This window comes from Peromyscus maniculatus, chromosome X, assembly GCF_049852395.1.
Source record: "Peromyscus maniculatus bairdii isolate BWxNUB_F1_BW_parent chromosome X, HU_Pman_BW_mat_3.1, whole genome shotgun sequence".
Lineage (NCBI taxonomy): Eukaryota > Metazoa > Chordata > Mammalia > Rodentia > Cricetidae > Peromyscus > Peromyscus maniculatus.
The window spans coordinates 134,763,699-134,787,415 of NC_134875.1; the positions used below are offsets into that span (position 1 = coordinate 134,763,699).

Here is a 23,717-nt window from a genome sequence, read left to right on the forward strand (position 1 = left end):
AGGAAAATGAGGAGCAGGGTTCAGGACGATTGACGCCAGGATTAGAGAGACCTAGGGAGGTGAGCTGAGGAGGATGCAAAGGAGGAGCGTGAAAGAAAAGACAAAATTAAGATTTAAAGAGCTACTCAGAAAGTGCTAGAAAGATTCCAGTTGGAGCCTGGGATTTATTTTTGTGCAAGCAAATCCCAGCACTCCAAGTTTGTGGCTAGCTTAGGTTTTAAAAGATCCCATCTAAAAACAAAACAAACACCGTCAAACTGGCCCAGCTCTCTGACTGGGCTTTTCTTCGAGATTCTTCTCCAGCCGTCTCCTAAACTCAGCATTCAGTATATGCTCCACTTGTGACTTCATTATTTATTAATTAAATAGGTTTCCACACATGGCTTTTTAAATAATCCAGGCAGGGGGGAGAAGGGACAGGAGGGCACACCTGCAGCTCTCCTACCTCCAGCACATATTTACAGTTTGCCACTGGACAATCCTGGCTCAGGAGGAGGCAGCAAAAGTTGGAGAGGGGGGACCCCAGGAGAACAAACAGTAAGACTTATTTCCTCCATTCCATCCCCCCAAAACCATCCATCCCATCCTAGTCTCTGGTGGTGTCCGATGATGTCCATCTCCCATTCCTTCCCAAATTATGGAAGTAAGGTTCTTCTCACCAGAATAAGAGCACTTGGGATAACAGTAGGGCCCCCTCACCAAAAAAAAAAAAAAAAAAAAAAAGCAAAAAAAAAAGCAAAGGAAAAAAAAAGCACTGGGATACTAATCAATAGGGCTTAATAGGGCATTACCTTCCCCAGAATAATTATCTTCTGGTCTAAGGCAGGCAAGCAGCAGCTGAATGAGATCCCAGGGTAAGGGCCCTTTCGCTAACGAGCTGCTGGGGTATTTTAAGGAAAGCACCCTTGCCCGAGTGAGAGCATCTGAACTAAGTGTCTAAGGTTGTGTAGTAGTACAGGAGATGCCAGTGTAGGGACTACAGTGTCAGAACAAGAATCTTAGGGCCCAGAAGGGAAGGAATCCAACCAAATAAACATCCTGAACAGAACAAGAAACAAGTAACTCCCCCTCCTAAATAAGGGACCACAGGTTCAGGGAGGAGAGCTCCTTCACAGGATTGGGATAGGAACTGGGCAGACTTGGCTATCTTCTGACCCCTGATCCTTATTCCCTGACCTTAGTAATACTGGATTTTTAACAACCTGTATAACCAGGTCAACAGATGTCCATCTATCCCTGTAGCATGACCATGGGATTCCAACCAGAGAGCCTGGCTGGGCCTAGGGAAGCAGGGACCAGGGTAAGGGGTTGGGGCTTCCTTTGGAGGGATTGATGGGTGCTTCTTCGGCTGGTGTTTTCATCCAAGGGTCCAGCAGAATCTCCTCCAGTGAGGGTCGGGAACAGGGTTTAGGGGCCAGGCACCGGCGGATGAGGGCACAGCAGTCTGTGGGATGAGAAGCACAGAGGAAGATTAGCAGTCAGCAAACGGTCCCCAGTCGTGGGGGGAACGAAGCCTGTCGGGCTGGGGTCAGTGCGGCGGGCCTCACCTGGGGAGACATGAGCCGGGAAGTGGAGCTCAGCCTCTAGAATCTCCTGGTCCCTCTCGAAGGGAATGTCCCCACAGACCATGTCATAGAGGAGAACACCTAGTGACCAGACAGTAGCCGGGAGAGCATGGTACTGGTGTCGAGAGATCCACTCTGGAGGGCTGTACACCCTGGTCCCTGCACACAAGCCAAGGATTAGATCTTTCTCTGAAAGATGCCCCTCCTCAACCCGTGTCCCCCCTCCAAGTGTGAACTGTAAGTTAAAGGAGAGCATCTGCTGGCTGGAGCAGTCACGATTCAAATGTAATAGCAGAGAGTCCTGACAGCAGCAAAACAGCATATAAAGGGTTAACCGATCACCTCACCAAAAGCAAACCCAAACAAAAACCAACACCAACAAGATCCCCACACTAAAACGTAAGAGCCCAGAAGGTGAAGGAACTGTAAGATGAACTTTATCAGAGATCTAGGCTTGAGGACCAAGAACCTTAAAGGGGACGATATAGGTCAAAGGTTGCAAGGACAACCCAACACTAAAGCTCAAAGGCCAGCAGAATTAAGGATGAAAAACAGCCCTCCCACTATAAATTGTAGGGAAGAAAAGCCTTACCATCAAAGTCCGTGTACGGTTCATCATGCAGCAGGGCACCAGAACCAAAATCAATGAGCTTAATACAACCACGGCACAGGTCTATCAGGATGTTCTCATCCTTGATATCACGATGGACAACTCCACGGGCATGGCAGTGCTGGACAGCTGCCACTACCTGGGTAAAGAAGCTGCGGCTACGGCTTTCACCCAGTGGGCCCTTCTCTGTGATGTAGTCAAAAAGATCCTGGGCGGGCATGGGCCGCTCAAGGACCAGCATGAAGCCCTCTGGTGTCTCAAACCAGTCAAGCAGGCGGATCACACCTGGATGCCCATTGCCTTCGCCCACCTTCCACAGCAGCGCTACCTCAAGTGGGCAAGTGACTGAGTCTGACTGCGGTGGGAAATGAAGAGAAGAAAAAAAAAAAAAAGAAGAAGAAGGCAGATGTTAAGTCGGTAGCCCTGTTGCCAATATATCAAAGTTTATTTTCAGAGCACTGATTTTGGCCCCTCCTAGACCTCCGTGTCCTCTCAAAGGCTCAAACCCATTGGAGTGAATAAGCAGAGACCATATACATCTGGCATGTAGCAGCTCAGTAAATATTTGAATAAGTGGAAGTGTTTTCTTTTTAGGGGGGAGGGAATTTGAGACAGGATCTGTACATAGACCAAGCTGGCCTGGAACTCACAGAGATCCACCTGCCTCTAACCTCCAGAGTGCTGGGATTAAAGTGTGCACCACCACCGCCCAGCTTGCAAAGTGTTTTCTAATTTAAGTCCCCCCGCATAAGCACCATCAATCATGAAATATATCTGCCTGTCTTGTTAGCCAACATCCAGATCAGGGAAAGTTTTAGGCACACTAGACACTCCAGAAATGTTTGTAAATGGAAGTACTTTACAGCAAAGAGGGGCTGCACTGAAAAAATAGTTAAATATACTATTGTATAAGTGTTGAGGGGCCAGCAGTGCCCAGTAACAGAGTAAGACTCAGTAACAGAGTAAGACTCAGTACGCTAGACAGAGAAGAGCAGTTAGTACAAGAGATCGAGTACATATTGAATTCTAATAAATGTCGTACTTTGCAAAGTGCCTATAATTATGCTACTGTATGTATGGCTGTTCTCTGGCTTTTAAATTTTGTCTCATTTTTGAGACAGGATCTTGCCATGTAGCCCAAGCTGGCCTCAAATTCCCCGAAATCCTAGCTGCTTGAATGTTGGGACTACAGGTGTGCACTGCCAATCCTGGCTTTCATTTGTTCAAAACAGCCCACAGTGATTAATTGCAAAAAGACCTGGCACAAAGCAAACATTTAATGAATAAGATGTTTTGTCAGTCTTACTAATCAACTAGCACAGCTCAATAACGCCACCACCATCACCCCCAACGTGAACAGGCAGTGCGAAGGGTCTTGCTGTCTCAGGTTAGGCCCTTCACAGGCCCACTAACTTGCACAGTCGCAGACAGGTTTTCTCACGGAGACGCAAATTCAGTTACTGCGCAGGCTCACCCTCCCTCTCCGACCCAGGGCCGGCATAGACTGTCTGAAATGCACGCCAGGGGGAGCTCTCTTACCTACAATTTGCCCAGACCCGCCCTGATGTCCGTTAGCGTTCTCCGGGTGGCAGGAGAGAAGCAGCCAGCATCACCATGACAACCAGTGACCTAAGCCCCTCCTTCCCCACCAGCATGTCCTGTGAACAGCCCCAGAAGCCGTGTTTGGAAAAAGGATGCGAAAGGAGAGTTTGAGAGGAGAATCCAGAGCTCTGGGGAAATTGAGGTGAAATCAGTACTATCACATAAAGGCAGTAAACACAGGCTGGTAAGGTTCTCACGGTTTCAGGGCCCAGGGAATCACATATCCCCTAGAAAAAAATCAGGAGGTGAGTTCGGTGATGGAGTCCACGGGTCATGACGTACACCAAAGACACTCACCACGGTGGACCAGCCTAGCACACGGTTCCGGGAGATTACTTTGATGGCCACCTAGAAAAAATTGCTGCGATAAGGGGGCCAGCCGGTGATCCCAGACTCTACTCAATCTAGACCCTCTGCCTAATTCCAATCTCTGCACGCTGGCATTTCCAGTTCTCATACATATCACACCCACTGGAGCTCGAATGCCTGTCCAGCACTCTGAAGTCCCCAGAAGCAAGTTCACTCCAGCCATCTAACATCTTTACTCCTGAGCTCTTGTCAGGAAAGCATGAAGACCCCCTGAAATCCAGAACGGAGTTTTTTTTATCTTTTGGTTTCTCTCTTTCCCACTGTCTCCCCACACCCCCACACCCCGTGATGTTGGTATTGAACTCAGTGCTTGTGAATGGTGGACAAAAAGATCCACCATTGACCCATATCCCCACATTCAAATTCTAAGTTTTTTGACATCGCAAGCCCTCCTCCATCATCCTACCCATCTCCTGAACACAACAACTCTGTATCTGGATTCTTGTTCTCACGACTCCACACTTAACACCTACTTAAAAAAAAATCCACTTTCCCAGACACACACACGCACAAACACAGACACAGACACACACGCACGCACGCACGTAAATTCCGTGGATCTTGGGGTCGAGTCCTGAAGATATGCCCCCTTCCCAGCAGGAATACCCCGTCTTCCAAAATTTCTGCCCACCCTCATACCCACCTGAACTGCAGACAGGCGCGAGCACTCACACACATAGCAACCCTGCTCCTTATGACTCTACTACACATTTGCAGGCTCCCCACTGGAGCAACTGGCATCTCCGTCCCCGCCACCCCACCACCATCCTTCGCCCAAACACCTGACCCTCCCAGAACCCCTGTAGGGGGATACCTGACGTCTATCCGTGACGCGGTGTCCCGCGAAGACGGTGCCAAAGCCTCCCTTACCCAGGAGGGGGCCAAGTCGGTATTCGGCCTCGAAAGCTGCCCGATTCTTGCCACCTACGCAAGCGGAGGCGAGGAAGTCAGGGTGGCGGTGTACTCTGATCCCAGCCGTGACTCTCGCCCCCACACCGGCACCCACCATTCCAGTCCACCCAACCTGCTTGTGTTACGGGAGGCTGCGCTCACCTGGAGGCTGCGTGGGGGTCACAGGGGGCGAAGGAAGCCCCTGCAGAGGTTTGGTCAACATGGAGGAGGCGCTGCGTAGATTGAGGCCGCTGAATCCGCTGAGCCCGCAGGGCGTGGATGCCCGGGGCAGAGCGGCCGGAGAGCCAGGGCTGGGGGGCGCCAGGGTGGAAGGCAGGGAATCTGGTGGCCCGGAAGCGCCCGCAGACGGCGCAGCGTTAAGATTCGTCGCGCGCGCCAGCCCCAATGCTACTGAGCCGGGGCACGCGCCTCCCGGAGAGTCGCCCTGCGCGACAGCCCCGCCCACCTGGCTTTGATCAATCCGGACGCGGCACCTGCTGTACCCCGGCCAATCGGAGCCAGTCCTTATTTGCATGCCACCATCAACGTTTCAAGCGCCCCTTATGCAAATACACGCCAGGTTCCTCCGCGGAGGCGGGGACTGTATGCAAATGTGGGGGCGGGGGCGGTCGCGCGCGCGCAAACACACACGCACAGACAGGCGCGCGCGCGCGCACACGCACTCACGCACGCTCGAACAGGTTCTGGGAATCCCTTTGCAACAACCCCGTTTGTTTTGGTTGTTGGTGCGGTGGGGTGTGTATACACACTTTTAAAAAAAGTGCAGCCTCCTTTCCTAGGGCGCAGGTTTGTTACCGCCGTCTTCCAGCCTTGGGATCGGATACTACGCCAAGCAAGCTTTTAAAAATCAGAACCTGGGCTGGCACGGGGGGGGGGGGGGGGGGGGAGTGGTGGCGCACGCTTTTAATCCCAGCACTGAGGAGGCAGAGGCAGGGGGATGTCTGTGAGTTCGAGGCCAGCCTGGGCTACCAAGTGAGTCCCAGGACAGCCAGGACTATTATTATATGAGAAACCTTGTCTCGAGAGGGGAAAAAAAAAGATCCAGAACCTGGAGCTAGGCAGGATCCTATCAAGCAAGGGTGTTTCTCACCCAAGTTCAGTCAGCTTTTGTCTCAAAACTGTAACCAGGCCCTTATAGAAGAGCTGGTCCATTCTTCAGGGACGGATAGCTTATTTATTTATCATCACCATGACAAGGAAGGGGAGCAAGGTGGTCAATGGCAGTCTGGCACCTGTAGGGTGGTTTTTTTTTAAAATTGCCATTATCCTACACAAACCTGGTTATACTTAGCCCTGGACCCAGTCAGTGGGTCTAGAATATGTAATGGCAAGGGCTTGGTTCTTGTGTGAACTACAACTTCCTTGTAAAAGAGTTGGGAACTGAAAGGCTGAAGAAGTGGTACAACTGCCCCAGCCACGTCTGTGGAAATATCCAGAGGGCCCCATGTGCAGGAAGACAGCCCCACAACCCTAAATATACATGGAAAGCTAGGCATTGTAGAGTACACGTGAAATCCGCGTACTCTGTATGCTGAGTCAGGAGGACCATCATGTATCGGTGGCCAGACTGGGCAACATCATGAGAATGTAACTTAAAACCAAAAGAACTGCAGATGAGATGGCTCACAGGAAAAGGGTATTTGCTACCAAGTCTGCCAACCCGTATCCAATCCCCACAAGTTGTTTTTTTGACCTCCAATCGCCTGTGGAAGTCACAGACTAACACACAGACATACACAGAAGGAGGAAGGATCATCAAAGATACAGTCAGATATATTCAGGCAGACTCGTCCTAGACCTAGATGCACACCAAGATACCCCCAGAAAACAATATCCCAGAAACACTCAGTGATATGACTTTACTCATACTGTCCCATGGGGTCAATTAACATCGTATGTCCCACCAGAAACTGACAAACTTGTTACAAGCACAGCAGCACCACCACCAGATACCCACATTTACATCAAGATTTGTACTGCCCCAGAAATGAGGGACCCAGATTCTGTCGTTACAAGAACATAGTTTTACACACACACACACACACACACACACACACACACACCAAAGCAGGCATATAGTGATCTAAGCACCACATAGATAAGCAATGTCACAAAAATAGATCCAATCACATACACACTATCAGACACGCAGCCTTCTCACTGAAAGTATCCAGACAAACTACAGATGCACTGTTACTGACGGGCCCACGCAGACATGCACTTCTCTCAGATACCAGACACAAACTGTCATGGGCAGAGGCCCACACTCACTCACCATCTGACACACCTGGAAACAAGCCCTCGTCGGACACGGACACAGACACAGACACACTCAGCCAGACACTGAAATGCAGAGAACCTGGTGGATTCACTGTGGTCACAGGCACAGATACACACACAAAGCCTAACAGTTCCATTTAATTGCCCTTCATTCATGCAGCGGTACTAGGTGTCTTACTGAGCCTGACAGGCTTTAGTGCAGGGGTAGATCTTAAGAGACGAACAAACAAGATAAGTAAGCATCACAGCCCCAGCCCAGAAGTTTATTTCTAGTACAGTTATTGGGGATAGTTGTAGACAGAAGTGAGAACGTGAATGAGATCACACGGGGTTTTCTCAGGTGACCCCTTTGTCTTAAAAGACAAATAAGGATGGTAGCTGAAGACAGGGTACGGGCAAAGTGCAAGTAAAAGCCAAGAAGTAGCAAGAGGCAGGCTGAGGCCAAATGGTACAAACTTACAAAATACGGTAATAACCCCAACATTTGTGCTCTACAAATGTACCCGGTACTGTTCCCAGTAGTACATTATTGACCATACACATTCTCTGTCAATACTCACAAATCAGAGAGCATGAGGTAGCAGACATTAATCACCCCTGTAGTTGCAGATGGGGCACTTTAAACTCAAAGACAGTCCAAAGCCACACAGCTAGAAAGTGCAGATAGATTTGCAATCAACCCTCTTGGCATGCTCATGCTTGACCATGTACCTCAGATTCCCTGCAGCCACCCACTGGGCAAACCACACCCTCACCTGTGGGGCCACCACACACAGCCTCCTGCAGGGACCCCACTGAGGCATGGGGGGGGGGAATACTGTTTTGAGAAAATCTGAGGGTCAGCCAGCCTTCTCAACCTGGGCTTTACAAACCTTAGGAGGGATGGACAGAGGTGTCAAAAGAATTTGGAAACAACAACAAAAACGGATTTAGCCATTTCATTCTCCAGCTTCTTAAAACCCAGTCAGGCAGGGGTCACCTCTGGTCACTTTGACTAAACTCACGTAGCTAACTGTTTATTTCTCCATCAGATTATCATAAGAATGAATATGAAGGTTGAGAGTGGAAATGCAGACATAATTCAGTCATGGCCTTTAGTTCAAACAGTCCTTAATTAGCCCTAGGCTCCCATTTGGAACTATGGTACGTGGGAGTAGGGGCTTCAGACAAAGTAGACTTGATACTGAAGAAGTTTCTAATTCCTGAGAAAAGTGTCTCACTGTGCAGCCCAGCAAGCCTGCAACTCTACTCTGTAGAGCAGGCCGGCCCGAAATTCACAGATCCACCTGCCTCTGCCTCCCCAGCGCTGGGATCAAAGGTGTGATCCGGTTCTACAAGAGTTTGGTTGTTGCTGGTTCTGTTAAGAACCAGAATCTTGGTTATGTGGCCCAGGTTAGTTTCAACTGCCTGGGCTCTACCTACACTGACTGCACCTGGCAAGAAGTTAACGTAATAAACAGATCAAAGATGAACCCCAGCTACAGACAGCACCTACTGGAGAACAAGTCGACCTCAGGTCAAACCAAACTCTGTCCTTCCCAGAGGCCCATCCACCCCTGGCCCACACAGAACAGAGTTGCTCAGGGAAACTGACATTTGGTTTTATTGTGCCAAGGACGTTACAGATGGTGGATCTTGTCACACCTGCAGGGCACGGGTGCCCCATGTGCAGAGGCTGCTCCACTCCCTAGACTCCAACCTTGGGTAGTGGCCATGGTCTCCAGAGAGACCCCCACCTCAAGATTGCAAACAAACTAGTGGGTGTGGAAGCAATAGGAATGCAGCAAGGTCAGGGTCTCATTGTCCAAAGCCAGTCTGCCACCTGCAACCCCGCCGCCTTCCTCTGGCTCCATCTTCGGCCCCTCCGAGGAGCTGGAGGCCAGAAGACAGCAGAAATCCATCGCTTTGCCTGCCCACCATGCCCCACGACCAGCTTTGCCCGACTCCAAACCGGAGATGCCACCCTCAGAACCAGTGTTGCCATGGGCATCGCTTTTCATTTCATGATGTTTGTAAGATAAAAGTACATTTTAATAAAGAAAAATTTAAGATTGAAGGCTCAGATTCTTGGGGTACTAGGAAGGAGAATTTCCCACTCGCGCCTTTCCTGCCATTCTTTTTGGGGAGGGGTAACAAGTTTATCTGATGTGTAAGGAAGGGCGAACAGAAGACTTCCTTTGTGTGAGTGTCTCTCTCTTCTGGGGCTGCCTGGCTGCCAGATGGTCTGTCTCTGTGTGCCTCTCGCCTACCTTCGGCACCCTTTCCAGAGTCCCTGGTGGAATGCTGAGATGGTGCTGTGCAAGGGGCAATAGGGCACATCAGCTGGCAGAGCCCAGTGTGGTGGTGGCAGGGATGAGATGGACGGAGCGCACGGGTGGGCCAGCCAGAGGGAAGTGGAAAAGAGGAAACCAAGGAAGGAAGCCAAGAGGGAAGAAAGCCAAAGAAGGTTGGGTGGCATCAAAGGGCAGGAGTGGGGCTTGAGGGATGGTGTCCAGTCCCTGGGTCTCCATCAACTCTTGTCTGGGGGTGGCTCTCTGTGCACTTTGTTTTTCTTCATACTGTCTAGGTATTCCTGTTGGGACACTGCCAGCACCGATGCTAGGATCTCATCATCATCCCAATCATTCAGACCTGCTGGGCAGGAGAGAGAAGAGGAAAATGGTGATGGGGGTCCTCAGCCCCCCCATTTCCCTCATTCCTGGAAAAATCCATCCAGGTCCCAATCACTCACTGGATCCCTCGACTCTGTGAAACCCTACTCGACCTCTGTGGAGAAAAGCCTTTAGGCCTGAAATTTTCCCTCTTGCCTCTGATTTGGGAAGATGCCCAGGGGTTTCAAAAATCCTCCAGGCTTTCCCAACTTCCAGCTGGCCCATCCCCTACGGAAGCTTACCAAAGGCAGAGGGGGACATCTGCTGGATGAGGGCCCGGCACTCCAGAGCAGGGTAGAGGGACACAAGAGGAGAGGTGGCCCGGTCAGCCCCTGCCGAGAACTGACTGCTTGTACCTGAGGCAGATGAACAGTCAGAGGTAGGGCCCACCAAGCAGCGCCTCTCAGCCCAAGCAGGCACCCTGAAAGCAACTCACTGACCTGGTGCACAGGGTGAAGGAGGTTTGGCAAGAGCTAACACAGTGCCTGGGGAAGGGGGCTTAATGCCTAGTTCGGCATGCAGTTCGGGGTGCTCAGGTGACGAGGCTGAACTTCGTTGCCGTGGAGACCGGCTAGTCCATTCCTCCAGGCCACTGGAGGCGGCTGCTGTGGCTGAACTGCATGTGGCACTGGCTTTCCGGGGCTGCAGTAGGGAAGGAAAAAGTGATAAGGACCTACACCAGCTTTGATCCTCTTGTGCCAGAGTGCTTATACCCTTTCCAGAATCCAGGCTACAGTACAGCTTTAATGTATCACAATGGAACACAGGCAGACTCTTTAACCACTCCCGTGTCTTGGGAGTTTACTGAGAGAAAGTCCTATTCTTCTTTCAAGAGATCCTGACTCCACAGCACGACCACAGTTCCTGTACCACCATGTACTACCTTCTCATTGGTCTCCTACTTCTTCTACCTTTGCGTTCTAGCTTAGACTGTTTTACTCAGCAGTCAGGGTGATCATCCTGTTAGGTCCTGACTCACATCCCAATCCTTTATCTCTTCACAGCCCTCTCATTGTTTCTGCCTCATTCAGAGCAAAACCAAAGTCCTCCCCCAGAGTTCACAACCCTAGATCCAACCTAGTCCCACCACCCTGATTTCGCCCACTACATTCTGTTCAGCTACAGGCTATGCCTGGGTTCTATCAAGTATGCCGCACTCACCCCAGGCCTTGCTCTGTCCACATACTCAGCTAACAGACTCCTTCCTTTCTGGGAGCCTTTCCTCATCTCATCTGCTGAAACCTACCGTGATGACTGTTTAACACTATGACTTCCAACCATCCATTTGGTTTGAAGTCTCATTCTTGCCCTGGACCAACTGTCCTTTTTTCCTCTACCACACCTCCAACTAATTTATTCATTATGATTATTGTATTTCACTTTGAGAAACTGTGTGTAGCCTTAGGGCAGAGACCTTGGCCTGATAGGCTCACAAATGTATCCCACTACACTAGGAATAGGACCTCATGCTCCTGGCACAGGCCTACAATAAATATTTGCTGAACAGATTATTCAGCTCTTGCAAACATCTAATCATTCCAAACTCCTTTGTGACTCCTCAGATGCCTGCCTTCCCCCTCCCCACCCTAAAAAGGCAACTGATTGAAACCTCCCCCCTACTAGTCTTCCACAGCCAGGGCCACAGGCCCCACCAGTGCCTTGTCCCCCTCCACAGCCAGGATCATTGAAGGCAGTGAAGGAAAAGGTTTTACATCCTCGGTACAGAACGGAACATGCAAAGGGTTTCCAAACCAGCTGGCCTCTTTGTAGCTACCCATTGTTCCTTTGCACTACCAGCAGTGGTGGCGCTCTCCTTTACTTCTTAAAAGCAAGTGTTGACTGTTCCAAGGTACGATGCCAAGACTAAAGACGAGAAGAGTTACTGATGGGGCTGGGAGCGTCTCTCTCCCACATTTTATCCCTGTTCATTAGGGACCAAAAGAGAAGTAACAGGTCTTGGTCAGGCCAGTGACAGAGTCCATGACCCACCTGGCTGGGTCCCCGGACCTGGCGGGCCTGTTTCTCCTGATCCCTCAGCCACTGCAGGTAGGATTCTCGAGCCACTTGCTCCTCTATGGCCTCATTTGTGGCCTCCCAGTCTGTGGCTCGTTTCTTGTCTTCCAACATTTGTTGTTCGATCCATGATTCCTCTGATGTCTTTATGGCATTCTTCATCAGGGACTGTTCTGCAAACTGCCAGGAGGAGAGGAACAGGGATGTAGGGGTGATGCTCTGAACCTGGGCAAGAGCCTGAATGGGCTCAGGAAGGTAGGCTTATAGGCCTTAACAAAGACAACACAGGAAAAGTTATTTTTACAAAGTACTCCTCAGCAGACTGCATAGATCGGGAACTGGAGCAAAGCAGGCCTAGATTCTGAGATCTGGCATTCTGAATTCCTACGGTCAGAAATGCTGGCCCAACCCCAAGACGTCTCGAGCGAAGCACTAAGTCTGGGGACGAGAAGGGCTCTTCACTCTAGGCCTTAATTTAAAGAAGCCTCCCTAGTAACGGCTCTATTTCACAATGCTGCAACCTTTCTCATATATTCACAGACAGGGCAGAGGAAAAAGATGAGCAGAGAAGTGGACTGTACAGACATGGAGTGGAGGCAGGAGTCAAGCATATATGAGGCTGGGTGTGGCTATGTGAGGGGATGAAGGGTCAGTATCGTCATGGTGTGGGTGCCAGGACACTGTATGAGAGAGAACTTCATGCCAAGTTTTAAGATACTACAGCATTATTTGTTTGTTTGTTTTTTGAGACAGGGTCTCACTACATGGCCCAGTCTGATCTTGAACTCACTATGTAGGCCAAGCTGGCCTGGAATTCATGGCAATCCTCCTGCTTCAGCCTCCCAAGTGCTGGGATTACAGGCGTGAGCCACCACATCCAGCGATAAGACACTAATGAAATAATAGAGAACATCAAAGTATATTTCAGGGATTAAGTGTAAACACTGCTTCATAAAGTTTTCGTTAATGTTGTTTCCCCAAAAAACAATGGCTCGGGATGCAGTTCAGGTTAGCTTTGAATTCACAATTCTCCTTTCTCTGCTTCTGGAATACAAGGATTACAGGCATGTGTTACCATGCCCCCAGCAAATTAACATCATTTTCACACACACACACACACACACACACACAAAACATACATAAGTGCACGTGTGCTAAGTAATGATGTACAACATAGTTTTCTATCATGAAGCATACTGGGGGAAATGTATGTATGAAAATGTTAGATTGAGCCAATTTAAAACTAGGCAGATATGGTCCAGCTCAGTGATAAAGAGTGCATATACAAAAACCTAATTTAATTTCCAGCACTACAAAATAACAAAAATGAAAGTAGGTAAGCAATCTAACTACAGAGAAAGATACAGAGATAGCAAATGGACATATGTCAAAGATCCTCAGGCTGGGGATATAGCTCAGGGGTAGAGTACTAAAACAATGCTCAACACATTGTTATCAATTCAAGTAAACCTAAAAATCCCAAGAATGGCTAAAATACAAAAAAGTAGGAAGACCAATTCCTGGGAAAGTGAACTTTCATTTATTGTGATGAATACACACACACACACACATTAGCCCGCTTCATACAAAGTCTGGCAGTTGCTTACAAATCACAGTATAGTTTTGTAATCCCGAAATCTTGCTTCCAGATAGCAATACAACTAATCATAAAATTTAACTTCCCACAAAAACCTGCACACAGCAGTTTACAGAAGCTTTCAGCAGTTTACAGAAGCTTTATTAATAATCATCAAAACCTGGAAGCAACCAAGGGTATCTTTCAATAGGTGAATGATTAAACAAACAGTGTGCCTCCACAAATGGACCAGTAAGTGATAAGAAAATAGCTAACAAGCCGTGAAAAAACATGGATGAACCTTAATGCATACTGCTACCTGAAAGCAGCATTTTGAAAAGGCTACTCACTATGATTCCAATTACGTGACTTTCTGAAATAGGCAAAAACAGAGTCAATAAAGGATCAGTTGGCTGGAGAGGAAAGAAAGAGAGGGGAACCTTCAGGGGCTAAAACTGTTTGAATGATTAGGTGCCCAAGATAGATGCACTTTGTTGTTATGCCTCGGTCAAAATCCAAGGAACTTTACAAAACAAAGACTAATCCTTAATGTATGCTAATCGCTTTTTAAAGATCGGTTAAGAAGTGAGGCTCCAAGTGACAAAACCATCTTACAAATGTATTCAAGGACAAGCAGGTGGTGGCCTCGGGCACTTAGGAAATGAATAGAATCAGTAACACTAAACATAAAAAGAACTGTGCTTATCACTGGACTCCAGGGGGTCCAGTTAATGAGTCTGCCCCAGCTTATACACGAATTCGTAAATAACAGTCATGTAAATGACTGGTGGGTGGTGGGGAAAGTTTTTCAACTTTAAAGTGGGAATTTACTCAGGAAAAGGGAAAGGAGGCAAGAATGAGGAATGTGGTGGGGGGGATCTTAACTAGAGACATCAGCAATAACTCTCTGTGTTTAGGTTAACATAATTTCAGGGAGACAGCTATAATCCTCATTCCTTAGGTGTGATTTCCTTCCTCAACAGTACAGTATTCAAAAGGTGGGAAACTTAACACTACTTCTGCCAGATGACCAAAGACAATATCCACAGTCATGATCTTATTCCTAACATGTGCTCTGGATACACATATCCCTAATATGTGCCGAGAACAGTCCTTCATCTGGGCTTAAATAATGAGAACGACATTCAGAAAGAGAATTCCCCTGTAATACTTTTGAACAGTACTCCTTAAACTTCCCAAGATCATCAAAACAAGAGGAAGGATGAGGCAGGTTAATAGGAATGTATTAACACTGGGTCAAACACTAACAAATGTACCAGAGTCTCTGCGCCTTGGGAGGAAAGGACTAGATGGAAACTCTGGACACAGAAAACTATTCTGAAGGTTGGCAAGATAGGTCAGGTAATAAGGGTGCTTGTGCCAAGCCTGATGACCTGAGTTTAAAGCCTATAGACAGAAGTGACTCTTACAAGTTGTTCTTTGACCTCCACAGACCCTACCCGAAATAGATAAATGTAAAACAAATTTTTCAACAATTAAGTCTATTAATTAGAGAAACTTTTAAACATTTAGATTTTTAAAAAAAAGGAAATAAACAGTCAAGTCAGGAAAAGTTATAGATGAATCTCTTTTGTTTGTTTTTTCGAGGCAGGGTTTGTCCGTGTAGTTTTGGTGCCTGTCCTGGATCTCGCTCTGTAGACCAGGCTGGCCTCGAACTCACAGAGATCTGTTCGTCTCTGACTCCCGAGTGCTGGGATTAAAGGTGTGTGCCACCACTGCCCGGTGATGAATCTTACTTAAATAGTATTAAATGGTGTGTGTGTGGGAGCCATTCTGGTAAAGCTACATACATATTGCATAATTCCCAATATATGACATTCTAGAAAAGATAAAACTACAGAGTGGGTCAACAAATCAGAACAAAAACAGTGAAATTCTTTAAAATTTGTTCAAGCCACAAAAAGTCAAAGGGGACAATTAAATATGAGATAGCATCCTGGATAGGATCCTGGAACAGAAAAGGTTCATCAGGAAGAAACTGAGAAAATGTGAATAAAATGTGGTCTTTACTTAATGTATCAATACTGATTTGTTATGATGGCAAATGTACTCTATTAATGCTAATCATAATGTGGCATATGGAAACGCTAATATTCTCACAATCATTCTGTAAATCTAAACCTTTTCTAAAATTTATTGAAGAGCAAAACAACCCCCTCCCCCCACCCCTCCCAGGGTTGGAGGGTATGTTAATGCTAGAGTGTTTCTTAAGATGAGGCAGGACCACCTTCTGTTTGTAGGAAGTGAAACCTGAATAGAGGATTTCAAAATCCCCAGGAGGGGTAGAGGGAAGACAGAGAAGCGGGAGGAGAGGGGGTGGAGAGGAGGGTGAGGAATAGAAAAGCAGCTTAGGAGGAGGGGGAAAGGGAAGGTCAGGGGACAAGATGAAAGGAAGGAGGAAAGAATAGGGAAGATGAGAGGAGAGAAACTATGAGAATGAATGATTATCTGCCAGTAGATGCTGGGAAAATGAAATGCCATCTTTTGATACTTACTAGGTCCCATGCCTGTGCAGTATTGGCCCAACCTATCTATCCAAGCCGCCCCTAGGGTCCATTCCACTAAGCTGTGTGTGGGTCAGGGCCATTCCAAGTCTGTGCCCTCAACTGTCTCTAACTGCTATGCACTTGGAGAAGATCCAGGTGAAAGCCTGGATATCCAGTCCAAGGTATCCTAAAAGGCCACTCTCAACAAGCATAAGATGCTTTTATGGACGCCTTTAATGCCAGCACTCAGGAGGAAGAGCATTAAAGGCGTGCGCCACCACCGCCTGGCATAGAATGACTTCTGATCAACAGTAACTCACTAATTTTTATACAGCTCAGAGTTCAGGGGAGACTCAAAGAGGAGAGAGGACGCTTTGTGGGCTAAGGGCAGAACCAACACTCTGTATCTAGCAAATACCCATGGGACAGGGACCCACTTACCCCTGGTTTAAAGGATGGTAGGCCCAGCCCCACACCAATAGTGGCCTTGTTAGGATTCACTACTGAATTATAGTGGATATTCCGGTGGTAGCTGACACGGATGGGTTCATCTTCATTTTGATGGATCCCATGGAATGTGTTGATAGGTTCTGCAGAGAAAGAGAAGGAGGGAGCATCCACAGGGGACCCAGTATGGTTGGCTCTGATGAGGCACCATTAGCCCCTCACCTACCCACTACAGAAGTACCTGTGCTATATTGATACACCTCCACAGGACGGTTGTACATCTCTGCCATAGCCTGCATCTCAATGTGGTTCCCATGGCAGTTGTTTTTCCTCTTCCGATTGATATAGGTGGTGAAGTCTTCTGTGACATAGTTGGAGAAGTAGTCAGCATTCTTCATCTGTGGAACAGATTGAAAGATTAAGGACTGTGTGCAAAGGAGCTCTTCCTACCCTCCTGTGCCAAGGCCTCCCCAGGATCTCACCAGATAGTCCATACAATGCTTTCGCACAACTTCATGCATGTCCTGGTCTCCATACACCTGGTCAGCTAGGGTTGCGGGGACAAAAGAAAGGAGAGGATGGGGTCAGAGCTGTCAGCACAAGAGTCGGAGTCACAGAGCATCACTTACTAAGGGAAGGATGGGCTGAGGAACTAGGGAAACTCCCTTTGCTACACCAAGCCCCAGACCGTTCTTTCATTTTTGTGTGACAAATGGCAAGCAAGGGCTGAAGATGTGCTCAACATGCACACACAAGCCCGGTGTGCTGGTGCATGCCTCTCATCCCAGCCCTAAGGATGTGCAAGTGGAATGTCCAGAAGATTCTAGTCATCTATCTGCAGCCACAAAGTAAGTTCAAGGCCAACCTAGGCTACATGAGACCCTGTCGCCAAAAAAAAAAAAAAAAAGGAACAAGGTCAGACAATGTTGAAGAATGAGGGAATATAAGGTGTACAGGTAAGTTCTGTACAGTCAAGGGCCAGCAAGATGGCTCAGTGGATGAAGGCTCTTCCTCCAAGCCTGATGCCCGAGACTCCCATGTTTGAAGGAGAGAACCAACTCCCCAAGTTGTCCTCTGACCTCTACATTGTGCCCTGTGGCATGCCACCACAATCTCCACACCTACCAATAAATAAAAATGTAATAACAGAAAGCTCTAAAAGGAATAGTCCAGCCACATCAGAGGTATTTCTGGCAAATGAATTTGTCCCTTAGACAAACCAACAACCTAAGTCCTGTAAGCAGCCCCAGGAACCACCTATTCCATACTTCCTTCTCAATGTTTACCTGAGGACACTGAAGTTAAGGGGCAAGTCTGGCTTATTAAAGGTAACTATGGTGACAATGTCAAACTGGATGTCTCCTCAACAAGTAAGGAGGGCCTCTGTAAATTCAAAGTAAAAAAAGAAGTCGGGTGGTGGTGCCTTTAATCCCAGAACTTGGGAGGCAGAGGCAGGCGGATCTCTGTGATTTCAAGGCCAGCCTGGGCTACCAAGTGAGTTCCAGGAAAGGCACAAAGCTACACAGAGAATCCCTGTCTCAAAAAAACAAAAAAAAAAAAAAGTGAAAAAGGAGGGTATCACACACCTATAATCAAGACTGAGAGTCAAAACAAGTGCTAAGGTCAAAGACAGCCTAGATCACATAGCGAGACTCTATACCAAACCAAACCAAACCTCTACATTCAATGCCTACCACCACCACCACCACCACCACCACCACCAAAATAAAAAAAGCCACTATGCCCCCACCATTATGAGAATTTTTTTTTTTGCTTTTTCAAACCACCTAGCTATGATTAGAACTTTAAACAGAAGAAAAGGAAGAAAAACACTTAAGTTCTGCCAGACAGTAACCAGTGAGGTAAGCAGAGACAAGTGACTCTCTGGCTACCAGATAGGTATGGCCTTGTAGACCTCTTGTGGACAGGAAGTGTAAAGCCCACCGCCAGCTCAGAACCTGATATATATATATATATATATATATAGCAAAAGAAATTGGGTCTAGTTTGCTAAGCAGCCATGTAGGCTGAGGCATGGAAGCAGGAGTCTCTTCTGCCATAATGTGGGTCTGAAGATTAGGCAAGCCTGACTTCACTGGCTGCCTTGAAAAGGGAATTTCCCCGTGTTTCCCCAGAGGGAGATTCACGGCTCTGATGGGCTCCCCTTGGCGCACAGGGAAAGGGATGCTAGGAATGGGAACATGCCCATCAGCCAGGCCTGCCGGTCCTTCTCTGCAGACCTGCCAGAGGTCTTCACTGCCTTCTGACCCCTCCACAAGGGTTCTGCACGGTATGGAAACAAAGGCTGCTCGCAGCTACAAAGTGGGCAGCTACAACAGCCTCAAGTCATCCCAGAGGTGCAGCTATCTGAGGAGTGGAGGAGAAGGGGCTGTGAAGGCAGGAAGGGGTAGCCCCTTCACTGATGTAAACAAGGATGTGGCTTCTGTGGCCACACTCCCCCTTCAAGCACTTCCAGCAAGTCACATGTCCTGCATACTAGCTAGGGGTGGGGGGTGGGGGCCGCTGCTGCCTTTCTTAGAAGCCAGGACCACAGAGGCTGCTGTGGCTGCCCGGGCTGCTGGAGGAGCTATTTCTGTAGGCTAAGCTTGGAGGCAGCGCACTCTGCAGCTGCCATAAACAGGAACTAAGAGAGGGGTGAAAGGGTTAAATAGGGGTGGCCTACCGGGCTCAGTGAGCTGGGCTGAGATAATGGGGAGTATGGATCTCCTACAGAAGGTACAGAGCTAGAGGCTAGATTTGGGGAAGGGGGGGTGACAGGGTCTCTTTTCTTTATCTTGCCTTTTTCTGGCAGAAAGTTCATGCCACCTCTTAGCCTTTCATCTCTGGGTTGAAATGTCTTCATTCATAAAGTGGGGACAGTAACTCTTCTTCCACTGAAAATGGCATTATAAGGACTATAGAGGGCTGGGAATGTATCTGGGAGAAAGAACATGGGGTGCTAGCTAGGTTCCATCTCCAGTATGAGGATGGCATTACAGGGGGAGGTTTGTCAAGTACCTGAAGCATACATAAGCAGTGATCAGAAACAGGCACTTCAGGCCAGGGGTGCGATGCACGCCTTTAATCCCTGCACTCAGGAGGCAGAGGCAAGAGGCTCTCTGAGTTCAAGGCCAGCCTGGGCTACAAAATGAGTTCCAGGACAACTAGAGCTATGTAGAAACCCTGTCTCAAAAAATCAAACCAAACAACCAAACAAAACCCAAACCAACCAAACAAAACACAGGCATTCATTCCATTTGTCATGAGGACAGCAACTCCTATCACACTGCAAGCTACCCACCAGTCAGCCCGAATGCTCCGAGAACTGCTTATTAAGGCCTTCCTCATTTCTCTTGCACTTCCTCTGCCAGAGGAAAGCCCCAATGCAGAAAGGAGGGGTATCCCTTCAATTACAAGCACTGCTAGCTCTCTACAGAATCCAGTCTTTGGTCAAAACTCTGACAACCAAAGTCCAGTCCAACAGTAATGCTGGCTTCCTGTGAGGGTCCTTAGGTCCAGGCAAGTCACAGTTCTTGTACAGAGACTCATCCCAGCTTTTGTAAGGCACAACCTCACACTGACCTCACACTGACTGTAAGATGGTCCTTCATTTTTTTTTTTTTAGTTTTAGACACTTGGCTGGAATAGTACTCTATGTAGCCCAGGCTGGCCTCAACCTCACAACAATCCACCTTCTCTGGCCTCCAAGTGCTAGGATTCTAAGTATATAACACCATACCCAGCATATACCTTAATTTTGTAATTATTAACATGGAATAAAACATGCATTTCTAGACCAAGGAAACACACACAGTACCTCCCTATCGAGAGGAAAAAACCTTCAATGTTATAGGCAAAGCACATCATAAGATGAATTAGCTTTTCTAATTTTCCTAGCCTTACCACTTCTGTCCTTAGGAAAACTCCTCCTCCTCCCAGATTAGCATATGGGGGCCAGGATGGACTTCCCTGTGGGGGGCCCAAGGTGGGAGAAAGAATGGCCCACTGGACCCATAAATGCAGGGGGAATTCAGAGAAACTGTTTTGACAGAAACTGAAAGTCCTCCTCTTGCTAACACTGCACTTGGCCATATGCACCTGGTTTCCTCTTCCAGGGTCCAGCTGGAAGGGGATTCCCCCACTCTATTCCACCTCTGGTCCCTTTCTAAGCAGGGCCCACACATTCGCAGCATAGTACTCTATCATTAGTTCTACTCCAGACTTTGAGACAACTCCTCTGCACCTCACCCAAAGCCAAAGGCAAGGTCAGCCAGGACGGAGGAGCGCTGACACAGAAAGAGCACCGTGAGTTCAGGATCACACAGTCGTCACCTATGTGCTGTCCAAGGTTCCCGGGAAGGCACCAACATCTGGTGACACCCCCACACACACCTCATGGCCAGCAGCCACCTTACTTCGCCAAGGGCTAGCCTTGATCCTGTCTACTCCAGGCTCCCCGCTAGCACAAGGAATCAGTTGGAATAAGGGGAGGATAACAAGTACCAGGGAGTGCACACTTCTCCAGATCCAACACCAACTTTCCTCCCCAGGCACCACATGACTTTGCTTTCTCTGAACGTACAAAGATACTCACATACAAGTGCACATATGGACCCACATGCAGCCTGCAGAGCCTCCAAAAGACTGAACCCTTTGAGACTAAATACCCACATGACCAATTCCACAACACAGAACCACGGCATACAGCGAGTCCTTGCCCTTGTCACCAATCAGGAAAGACTGAAGATTAGACAAGTTGTGAGGCTGCGCGTATTCAGGAACCCGTGCCACTTCCTTCCCAGCCTTTGCTAGGGAGAGGTAGGAGAGGAATGACCAACACCTCTAACAAACTTCTTTCATCTTCTCTCTGCTGCCCTAAAATGTAACCTGCATTTGCCCCCACTTACAAGGAGAAAGAAGCAAGACAGAGAGCGAGTCTTCTGCCCCACACCTGCAACAAATATTATCTTACTGTACGTTGATAAGTTTTGCCTGCATCTACATGTGTGCCACATGCATACCTGATGCCCACAAACAGGAGAGGAGGGCACTGGATCCTTTGGAACTAGAGAGTTAAGGAGAGTTGCGAGCCACTCTGGGTTCCCACTTGCAAGAGTGGCAAGTGCTCTTAACTACTGAGCCCCGTCCCTACTTTTCTTTTATGACTTTATCATTACATTTACTATCTATTTTGCACATTTGCATGCCCAAGCACATGTATAGATTAGAGGACAACCTGTGGGAGTCTGTCCTCTCCTCTCATCACATGACTCCTATGGATTGAACTCCAGTTGCCAGGCTCAGCAACAAGCACCTTTACTGACGGAACCATTTCACTTTACCAGTTCAAGTCCAGATTTGTTTGTTTGTTTTGAGACAGGGTTTCTCTGTGTAGCCCTGGCTGTCCCGGATCTCACTCTACAGACCAGGCTGGCCTCGAACTCACAGAGATCCGCCTGCCTCTGCCTCTGAGTGCTGGGATTAAAGGTGTGTGCCACCACCTCCTGGCTCAGATTCTTTCTAAAGGGCAGTAAATACATGGTCCTCCCTTGCGTTGGAGGGACCTGGGAACCACGTACTCCTCAGGTTGTTGTCTGATTGCTTCCCTACCATTAAGTTCTGCTAAAGAGCAAAAAGGAAGTTTGGAGGCTATGCAGATGGCTCAAGAGGTAAAGGCACCTGCTGCCAAGCCTGACAACCAGAGTTCGATCCTAGAACCCACCTGGAGGAAGGAAGAAGATAACAGACTCCCGCAAGTTTTTCTCTGACCTCCATATAAACATACTATGCTGTACATGTACATACACACACACACACACACACACACACACACACACACACACACACACACACACACACATGCTATGTTTAATAAAGGAAGCTTAGCTTTTGTGAAGAACCTAAAAACAAAGCACACAAATGTGGGTACACACAGCAGCAAGGGGCAACAGTAACCTAGTCTGCTCTCTACTGTCCTGCTCCTGTGGGAACCTTGGCCGCACTAAGGAAAAGAGCCAGGAAAATATCCCCCCCACCCCCATAACAAGAACTATGGTATGTACACCCAACTGTTCCACTGGGTACAAACTATGGGCAAGACACATGACCTCAGACCCAATCTGAGGTCTATACTTTTCTGCTTGAGGATTCCCATGGGAAACTGGAAAACACAAAGATGCTGAGCACAGAGAGGTCAATGGAGAAAGTTGTACAGGAAATAGCACAGAGAAATCTCCTGTGTCTTGATACAATCTCAAACACGGCTGTTCTGACATTGGCTGAGTGACCTAGATAAAGACAGGGTCCTGGCCTTCTTGTGAGGCCTCAGTTTCTCATTTTATAAAGCTGTCAAATCTAAGGCCAAAGAGTTGGCATATGCCTTTAATCCCAGAATTTGGGAGGCTAGAGGTAGGCGTATCTCTGAGTTCAAGGCTAGCCTGGTCTACAGAGTGAGTTCCTGGACAGCCTATGCTACACACAAAAAAAAACCCTGTCTCAAGAAACAAAAACAAACCCAAAAAGTTGTCAAAACTAAACAACAAGGCATGATGGCAATATGTCTGAGACAGGAAGCGTGTCACAAGTTCAAGGGCCAAGGCTACCTGGTCTCCAAGAAAGTTCTAGGTTAGACAGGGCTAGAGTAAGTCTCTGCCTCAAAAAACAAACAATAATAAAAAATCTTACAAATTATCTAAGAGCCATCCTTCCCAGTGTTGATGATCCATGGTCCAAGACCAAAACAACAAAAGAAGTGGATCTGGCTAATATTTCTGGGCCATAGCACCAAGTGCCAGCTACTCTGTCCTGAAGCCCATGCAGACACATCTATGTAGCTTCTACTTGGCCCAAAGGTCAGCATCCCTGCCATGGCCAGGGTTAGATGTTTCTGCTGAGTCAAAGGCAGATGGAGGAAAAGGAGCGAGGCTCATGTTTCTAGGAGGGAGGTTAGCTGAGCACAGCAGGGCAGGTGGACCACAGGAACCCACCTCCACCCAAGACTTCACGGATGCTCACGACTCTCTAGAGGAGGTGCCAGGGAGAAATGGGTACAAGCAATGGATACTGGTTCAAAAGTGCTGTTCAGATGTCAGTGGCCAAACAAAGGACAGAAAAGCACCTGCTCAAAATTCTCACCAATGGAAGAATAAATTCTTCTAGCCGGAAGAAGGGAGGTCCAGAGAGGTC

The 23,717-nt window shown here is 48.1% G+C and overlaps 2 protein-coding genes across 6 annotated transcripts in view; both read right to left on the minus strand.

Moving 5' to 3' along the window:
- Positions 1–339: 339 nt before the first annotated feature.
- Positions 340–5,531, minus strand: Pim2 (Pim-2 proto-oncogene, serine/threonine kinase). The gene is made up of 6 exons (XM_006997513.4): positions 5,200–5,531; positions 4,961–5,070; positions 4,075–4,125; positions 2,158–2,530; positions 1,548–1,724; positions 340–1,444 (listed from the first exon to the last, which is right to left on the minus strand). Exons 1-6 carry the CDS (start codon positions 5,258–5,260, stop codon positions 1,281–1,283), a joined length of 936 nt encoding a protein of 311 aa, XP_006997575.1. The 5' UTR covers positions 5,261–5,531; the 3' UTR covers positions 340–1,280.
- Positions 5,532–8,918: 3,387 nt separating this feature from the next.
- The window catches only part of Otud5 (OTU deubiquitinase 5), a 33,013-nt gene continuing 18,214 nt past the window's right edge, over positions 8,919–23,717 (minus strand). For 3 of the 5 annotated variants that reach the window (XM_006997508.4, XM_006997510.4, XM_006997511.4), the window contains 7 exons: positions 17,015–17,079; positions 16,774–16,930; positions 16,527–16,675; positions 11,979–12,182; positions 10,430–10,631; positions 10,232–10,345; positions 8,919–9,972 (listed from right to left, as the gene is read on the minus strand). In XM_006997508.4, the coding sequence (XP_006997570.1) occupies positions 9,848–9,972; positions 10,232–10,345; positions 10,430–10,631; positions 11,979–12,182; positions 16,527–16,675; positions 16,774–16,930; positions 17,015–17,079 (1,016 nt within the window). In that variant the 3' untranslated portion in view covers positions 8,919–9,847. The remainder of the gene's footprint in view (positions 9,973–10,231; positions 10,346–10,429; positions 10,632–11,978; positions 12,183–16,526; positions 16,676–16,773; positions 16,931–17,014; positions 17,080–23,717) is intronic. The other 2 variants (XM_006997512.4, XM_006997509.4) reach the window with 1 other exon arrangement.

What these genes read in the sequence shown, in the direction of transcription:
- Pim2 (XM_006997513.4), bottom strand. Translation starts at nt 5,260, where the DNA reads ATGTTGACCAAACCTCTGCAGGGGCTTCCTTCGCCCCCTGTGACCCCC. An exon ending in GACCCCCACGCAGCCTCCAG is followed by an intron (nt 5,071 to 5,199) that starts GTGAGCGCAGCC and finishes CCGCTTGCGTAG; the next exon opens with GTGGCAAGAATCGGGCAGCT. An exon ending in GCGTCACGGATAGACGTCAG is followed by an intron (nt 4,126 to 4,960) that starts GTATCCCCCTAC and finishes AATTTTTTCTAG; the next exon opens with GTGGCCATCAAAGTAATCTC.